We start from the raw sequence: 8,280 nt of genomic DNA, 5'->3' as shown, positions 1-8,280 counted from the left end.
AAATTTCCTGCCATCAACAAGTGAGGAACAGAGCATATATCTGCCGAGGCCTATACAGGCCCCCTATGAAACCACATTTAAAGTCAAAAGATCTGGGTTTGTATTTGGATCTGTACCAAATTGCACACATTCATAAATATCAGCCCCTTAAACACTTTCATTAAGATCCATGAATCAAGGAAAATGTGTGTGTGTGTGTGTGTGCTTTTCGTTGAGCACAAATAGTGTGACTGATAGCAACTGCAGTAAAAAGTGGTCTATCTAATCTATCTATAGTATCTATCTATATATCTGTCTGTCAGTCTATCTATCTATCTATCTATCTATCTATCTATCTATATATCATATCTATCTATCTATCTATCTATCTATCTATCTATCTATCTATCTATCTATATTATATATATATATTAATCAATAATGGCATAGAGATTAAATATTGATAAAATTAATAGATAGATAGAATAATACAAAGCTATCAGATACTACAGTACATATATATAAGTTAACATGTGGTCTTTCCCACACCGTCGCACCGCAGGGTGTCGCTGTGAGTCTCCGGCCTCTGCACTCAGCGGGAGCAGAAGAAGAGAGGAGGCGGGACACGTGGGTTCGCTGATTAGCTAGTAACTAGCAGCGGTAGTAGTTAGTTAGTCCTCCACATCCGAAGAGCAGCACCGGACCGACTCCGCATCAACATCCACAATGAACGGTTTAGACGAGGAAACCATGGCGCCACAGACGTTCCTTTACGGTGAGAAAAACGTGTGTCTGTGTGTAGTGTTAGAGAGAGTGTGTCCTCATTTGACTTCTGCTGGTAACACACACACACACAATCAGGACACGTGGAATGTAGCTGCGCAGGTTTCTGTAACATGTCTGGCCCGGTTGTCATTTTAACACTTGTATCACATTCACACACGTGATAATAGTACGTGTCAGTAACGTGTGTGTCCGTGTAGCCGCAGGTTCGCCGAGTCCCGCTCAACAACGCGGTCGAACACGTGTTCGATATCAACATGGCGGCGCCCGTCTCTCTTCCTCACTGTTGATATTTCACACGTTCCTCTCCGCCAGACTCTAAAACGTCTGTGTGGTTTTACCTGCGTGTTAGTGGGATTGAGGTCGAGCTCTGGCTAAAGTATGAGCTGATGGTTTTTTGGCTCGTCGGGTTCAAATCGTCTCAACGTGGGTGAAACTCGCGAGGACCACGTTGACTTCTCCTCTAAAACGTCACTTTCTTTGGCTTTGACTCAATCCAGTCAGTGAAATCAGTGTTAAACCAACGAGTTAAATCACAATACAGCTGCAGGACCATTGGTTTGGTTGGATCATCTCCCAGTCTGACCTTACATGATGGGTTTTAACAAGAGGAGAAAAACAAGATTATAATACAATGTTTTTTTTAAAACATCTTCTATGTTATAAATCATTTCCCAGCCTTGTTTAAAATGTAGTATTTAATTTAAATAACAAGTAAATCCGGAAAATCACTTTGACAATTGTCTCCCAGGAGGAGTATAGAGTATTTTGAGACACGTGCTGCCACTGATGTACAGCAAAGTACTCTTTATACCTTTACTTATCTTATAATGTAATGTCCTTCCATTAGAAATATCTTAACTTTGATTTGAACTAGATACACATGTAACTGCGTAAGTAGAGTACAATTAAATGGTGATTATCTGCCATTGTTACAACAGTAAAAACGTATTTTTCACGAAGCATCTTCAGTCTAACAGTGTGGAATTTTCACCACACAGACATAGTTTGCTGTGAAATGATTTTAAAGATGTTTCTCCTAACTTCCTTTTGCCCGGGCCATGTGGAGATATTCATTATCAGCCGTTTGTATGGCGCCCCCCTGTGTGCACTGGCAATACAGCACCTTACACTCGCCTACAGAAACGTTTTTAAGACAGTGACTAATCCATTAGATTCATATGCCTCCACTTTCTGCTGTTGGGAAACTTTGTCTTCATTCATTAACTATTATTTGAAATCTTTTGTAACAGGCTGCGTGCTGGAAGCTGGAAAAGAGGTGGTGTTCAATCCTGAGGATGACGACTTTGAGCACCAGCTAGATCTGAGGATGGTAAGTACCCAGACATCCAATGTGTCCGTTTTATAAGAAGAACCAAACTAGAAAGACACTCGGTAGAGCGCATCCGTCTGCCAAGGTTCAACATGTATTAATTAAAACCACTAACTATTCCCTGGGAAAACTGAGAAGATAGAAAAACTCCCCATCTCACAATGATAAAGGAAGTTAAGAAAGATAAAACAGAATTTCTTCCCTTCCCATACCACATCCTTCCAAGTTTCATGATGACCTGTTTTTGTGTAATCTTGCTTACAAATCAACAAACAATTGGACAGGAGGTTATATAGTTTTTGAATGACTTTTGGAGCTACAATTATTAGTCGATTGGAATTTTAAGCTTGACCTGCAACTGTTTTGCAAATTGGTAAATTCTCTAAACAATTATTTAAGAAAAATACTGTTTCCAGCTATTTTCAAGCATTCTGAAGAATTTGCTGCTTTTCGTGATTTGATATGAAACATGTTTTCTTGGTTTTGACATGTTTAAGGTCAATGACCCTGTCTTGTCCTCTAGAATATTGCAGTGGGCCAGTCAAATAAATAGATAAAATGTTGTGTATGGTTGCACCTTTCTGTTTATTTTACCAAAAAACGCTCTGTTTTCTAATGTATCAACAATTGATGCCCATAATGCAAGATCCAAAATGAGAGGGTGGTACTTAAGAAGATTGCTTTAGCACTTGATGGTCATCAGATGGGCTCTGAACATAGAATCACAGTCCGTTCTTGTCGTCTTTAGGCCTGCGTGGACCCCGCCACAAAAGACGAACTTCACATGGTGGAGGTGGAAGGACAAGACACAGAGGGTCAGAAAATTAAGGCAGCACTGGTTTCACTGAAACCCTCGACCCTGCCCAGCGTGAGTAAACGCCTTCTTGGCTGCGTTTTATGTACAGACGCACTAAACAAACTGCGTTGGGGGGAATAAAGTATATTTTAAAAATCTGAATTCTCGTTGCAGGTTTGTCTCGGTGGCTTCACAATCACACCTCCAGCAGTTTTCCGTCTCAAGGCGGGTTCTGGTCCGATCCATATCAGTGGACAGCACCTCGTCAGTGAGTATTTGTGACAAGAGTGTCAGGGTGTTTGACGTGATTAGGAATGTGCACAACCAAACCATTCTTCACCACTCCATCTATTCTTTTGTGTCTAAAGTGATGGAATCTGAGCAGTCTTTTGATGAAGAAGATGATGATGAGGAGGAGGAGGAAGAAGAGGAAGTCGCAACATCGAAGAAGAGACCTGCTTCCTCTCCTGCGGTCAAGTCCCAGGTTTGTTTTACAGCCTTTACAACTTCATCATTGTAGCTTCAGTTTCAAATCTGTCTCAGTTGAAATGACCAACTCGTGTTTTACCTCCTTCCAGAAAAAGATGAAAATGGAAATTGTGGAGGATGACGATGACGACGATGATGATGATGAGTGAGTGTCAGGGTTTCACATATTGACACGATGGTCAAATCCATTACAAACACGGCGTGGTGCACTATCGAAGATCAAAAACTATCTTATGCAGTTTTCGCCTGTGATGATAACACTTAACATCAGAAATAGTTTTATCATCAAATATTTTATATATATATATATATATATATATATATATATATATATATATATATATATATATATATATATATATATATATATATATATATATATATATATATATATATATATATATATATATATATATATATATATATATATATATATATATATATATATATATATATATGTGCCTGAACAGCTTGACCCCTGGCATCAATTTAAGATTTGGGATCAAACACTCAAAGTTTCTAACTGCATGTTGAGGTCGCTCCTCCTGGAACATTCAGCTGATTCAGCTCCTCTTGAGGCCACCAGGCGTTACTGATATCAAGAGTTTCACTTTCATCAGTTTGTCGGTTTTATCTTTTTTGTTCATACTATTAGCAAATCCCTGCTGATGCATGTTGAGGGGATCGTGGAAGATCCACAGTTCTTCCTCCATTCCAACAAAAAAATTAAATAATTTCAACAGTTCATCAGAATCTATGATTGGTGTTCTGCATTCAGAATTGACGACTCAAGTGGACATCTCTATCTTAGTTTATTGGATTGATTTTATCATTGCACTACTTGTTCTCTTGATCCATTGCTTTGCCTTTGCTGTGATGGTAAAGCAAGGGATGGTAGAGAACTTTTGTTCTCTTCTTCCCTTGGAATCAGAAACCGAATCTGTCACTGGCCAGTGTGAACAGGAGCAATGATAACAGCAAGTAAAGCCTCTTTCAGTGTTTATAACAGCAGCTGACTGTTTTATGACTTTGGCACTAAACGTGGTCGTCTTTGTTCAAGACTGCATTAATGGGATTCTGATGTGTTTAACTTTCCATTGAATCTGTTAAGAAGGTGATTCTTTATAGATGTTCCTGTTTTCTCTCAATGAAAAAGACACGTAAATTTGAGTTATACCTGTGACAGGTTGTGGTGCAGCACTGGGGACAATAATTTGGACCGGTTTGGTTTTAAATTTTTTGGTTAAAGAAAACGGGTCACATTGAAGAGCATCTCGTCATGTGTACAGAGAATATTGTAGCCTCCTACATATGAACCACAACTGTTTTAGAAAACTTCTCAAACATACACTTTTTATAATGGGTCAGACATTTGAGTGCGACTGTCTTTTTGCAGGGGTTTTTGTTTTTGTTATCCTGATGGTTTTTTCTTTCTTTTAGGGATGGTGATGATGAGGAGGATGAGAGCGAGGAGGAAGAATCGCCTGTTAAGGTAAATTAACAGCTTTGACAGTCACTTAGTAGCAGCTGAATAAAGCGAAGTGTTCTCCCATTAAAAGTTGCATGTTGTCTTTTTACAGGCCAAGCCAACACCATCCAAACAAAAGACCCCTGCTCAGAATGGCAAGAGTCCCAAACCCAACACTCCAGCTAAAAAACAGGCAACGGTTCGTACAAATTAACTTCTTATTATCCACTGAATAGTTTGTGTCCTATGTAAGAAATGTTTTATGTTCTCAGCAGGAGAAGACCCCTAAAGGTAAAGGTACCAGGTCACCTAAAACTCCAACAACTCCCAAGGCAATTCTCACAGTTCCTGAGATTAAAGCCAAGATTATGGAGGCAGTTAACAAGGTTGGTGTCTTTGTCCTTTTTTATTAAAAAATGCCTATTTGTTTCAATACTGTTTGTAAAAGTGTTGAATTTAAATCCGCTGATGAATTGTAATTGTTTTCTTACAGGGAGTGACATTACCCAAAGCTCAGCCCAAGTTTGAGAACTTCGTGAAGCACGGTTACAAAGTCTCTGAAGCCAAGGTATAGTACTGAGTTAAAGTTGCTTTAAACTCTTAGGAACCCTTCTTCCCTACTTATTAGGAACCCACTTGTTAACATTAATATATTTGGCATATTTACTGCTCCTCACTCCTATCATTTAATTTTTTCACTAGAGTAATAATAAACTACTTCTATAGCACTATTCGCCACCAGAGTTACAAGGTTCGTCATAAAATCTAGGTGCAAAGATGGCCAATCATAGAAAAGCCACAGATCCCTCGGACACGGTTGTGGTTAAACGCTCCAGTGTGTTCTGCTTTACAGACCATGTAGTTCTTCTTACCACCAGGGACTGTGGAAGAAACATTAAATGAAATACCCTAAATTATTTAGTTGTGCAGATCTGGATTTGATTTAATATTGCCAACTCAACTCCATCAAGTTAACAGCCTTTTTAAAAATGTGTTTATTTTTATTTTTCCCTTAGGACGTTGCGGAGCTGTGGAAGTGGAGACAGGCGGTGACGGATGCTAAATAACAGCCTACACAACAGTTTTATTATCTCTTTTTATGACTCGTTTATATCATCGCATCTCTGTAGCCACACTCGGTTCCTTCCAGTCGTCATGAATCCATTCAAAGTCTTATCCAGCCTCCGTCTGCCCTCCTGCATGAAGAGACTGTACAGGTAGTGATGTGGCTGACGAGCGTGCACGATGATGTTGCATCATGTTTCCACCTCCATATTTCTCACTGGGGCAGAGATATTATTTGGTTTGTTGAATAAACCCTAGGAGAAAAGACGTACAAATTTGCATCTTTGTAGATGTGTAAATAAATTTCTCACTAGATTTTTAAATTTTTTTTTGGCAGCATTGAATGCAAAAACAATTAAAAAAAAAATACATTTCATTACACCTAAAATGACACAGACTTGAAACAGGGCAGTTCAAAATAACTTCTTTTCATTCAATAAAACATCCGCTTTGGTGAGTTGCCACCAAGCACTTCAAAGAACTGCACTTTTTGGAATGTGTTGACTTTTTATGCTGCTGAGATTCCTTCACATGCTTTTTTTCAGTTGGAAGATTTTGTCTGAATTCAAAGGTTCTTGCCATTTTCCTCCATTTTACCGTCCGTACATTGTCCACCATTTGGTTTAAAGCTCCCATCAACCTTTTAGAGCCAAGAGAAATAAGAGCAGCACCTTCCACCTCTGCTCTCTTGGTCTATCTGCTTTATGTTGCCACGACTGCTGATATCCAACAGGCTAGAGTTTAAGTATTTGCTCATCGGGTGACAGACTGCATGAAGGAATTTGAAGGTTTGTTGTTTTTTACGTTGCTAAATCTCTTCAAACCAGATATTGCAGGTGTGGAGATGTTCTATACAATAAAATCCCACCTGCTGTTATAATTCAGTCCATTTCTCTTGATCGTTTGAAGTTGAATTGATGGTGTAAATGTTTGTGCATTTGGCCTGTTAGAAGCAGCTCATTCCATGTTTGCAAGAAACTAATGCGTTTGTTTGATTTAAATATGCTTTGGGTGTAGGCTCGCCGTCAATGAGATTGATTCAATAAAGGATATGGCTTCATTACAACTGTTCTGTTTCTGTGCAGCGAGAATAAAAAGCTGTGGACATGTTGAAGACAAATCTGTTAATCATTTTACTAAATGCCTCCTTGTTAAAATTTCAGGATGTTCCAATTCAGTACGTTGATCTTTGGGTTATATATGGGAATGTCCACTTACATCTTTTGAGATACTATATACATAATTGTTGTCTATTTGCATGTAGGCTGAAGCCTGCAGAATTTGTAGTTTGAGAACCACGTGGACAATCGTGTAGATTATGTACTGATATTCCACAAAGTACACATGAAATTAGTCCATCTTAAATTCTTTGTTTAGACTTTGAGCTTGTATGATTTGTCATCTCTGAGTATGTTTAGGGCTTTAAAGGCTTCCAGTACTTATCCCTTATTAAGTAACATGTTCTCTCAGGTTTGTGTTAGCTGACTGCCGATCAAGGGAGAGTAGCAGAGTAGGTCAGTAAGAACCCAGTTAACCCAGTTTCCCTGAAGGCGTCGTGCTGTGTCACCTATAACTATAGCCCAGAAATGATGACTAATAAATAGACTGTTTCCTTATCAGTACTTAACAATATAACTATCAAAAGTTAAGAAACTACAAATCTACCAGGATTCTTATACAAACGTACAAGACTAACATTTTTTAGATTATACTGCACCATTTAATATTCCCGTACAGACATTTTCACAATCTATTACCAAGGATTTATTTAGTGTCAGAACATTAAAAACATTGTGACTGACAATGTTGGATAGTGGTCTGTTTCTTTTTATACCAACTGCATCTGCTTTGATTAGAGCAAGGGTCGCCTATTGCAGACTGGCACACAGTGTTTAATGTGCAGGTTGTTTGCACTATGTGACCCTTGATCAAATGTTTTTTATCGCCGTGCAGTCATGTGACAACTGAATGGTCCTGTACTGTGTTATAAAGAGATACAGAGAGAGTGCTTGAGGTGGGAGAGGTTTTTTTTTTTTTTAATGCTCAAACTGCAGGTGTTTACCCATTGAAGAAAAACTAAAGATGTTTGTTAGCAGGATTTCATTCATTTTAATACCCTTTTGGAAGTGTTTTTCCTCAGTAAAAATAATGTAACAAAGATAATGCCTTTATTTGCATAGGACTTTTAAAAACTGTTGTTACAAAGTGCTTCAAAAAGAAGACAAATACCCATTCAATTTTGGGGATTTCTCAGAGAATTAATTGATCTTGATTTAATACAAATCTGACATGTTGAGGGGAACGATATTTATGAGTTTGTGCAATTTGGTGCAGATCCAAATAAAAGTCAGAAGTCAGTACGTAAAA

The 8,280-nt window shown here is 38.4% G+C and overlaps 1 protein-coding gene across 2 annotated transcripts; it reads left to right on the top strand.

Moving 5' to 3' along the window:
• The first annotated feature begins 572 nt into the window (after positions 1 to 572).
• npm1a (nucleophosmin 1a) lies at positions 573 to 7,033 on the top strand. 2 transcript variants are annotated; one of them, XM_035178846.2, is made up of 11 exons: positions 573 to 754; positions 2,016 to 2,095; positions 2,844 to 2,963; positions 3,066 to 3,159; positions 3,260 to 3,375; positions 3,470 to 3,525; positions 4,821 to 4,872; positions 4,961 to 5,047; positions 5,124 to 5,234; positions 5,342 to 5,416; positions 5,865 to 7,033. In XM_035178846.2, exons 1-11 carry the CDS (start codon positions 706 to 708, stop codon positions 5,913 to 5,915), a joined length of 891 nt encoding a protein of 296 aa, XP_035034737.1. In that variant the 5' UTR covers positions 573 to 705; the 3' UTR covers positions 5,916 to 7,033. The 2 variants fall into 2 exon arrangements, with proteins under 2 accessions (XP_035034737.1, XP_035034736.1); XM_035178845.2 differs by having other exon boundaries at positions 574 to 754; positions 5,121 to 5,234.
• Positions 7,034 to 8,280: the final 1,247 nt, after the last annotated feature.

Source organism: Hippoglossus stenolepis, chromosome 15, assembly GCF_022539355.2.
Source record: "Hippoglossus stenolepis isolate QCI-W04-F060 chromosome 15, HSTE1.2, whole genome shotgun sequence".
NCBI classification, from domain to species: domain Eukaryota; kingdom Metazoa; phylum Chordata; class Actinopteri; order Pleuronectiformes; family Pleuronectidae; genus Hippoglossus; species Hippoglossus stenolepis.
The sequence above is the reverse complement of the archived record's forward strand: the minus strand, read 5'-3'. Positions and strand labels throughout refer to the sequence as shown.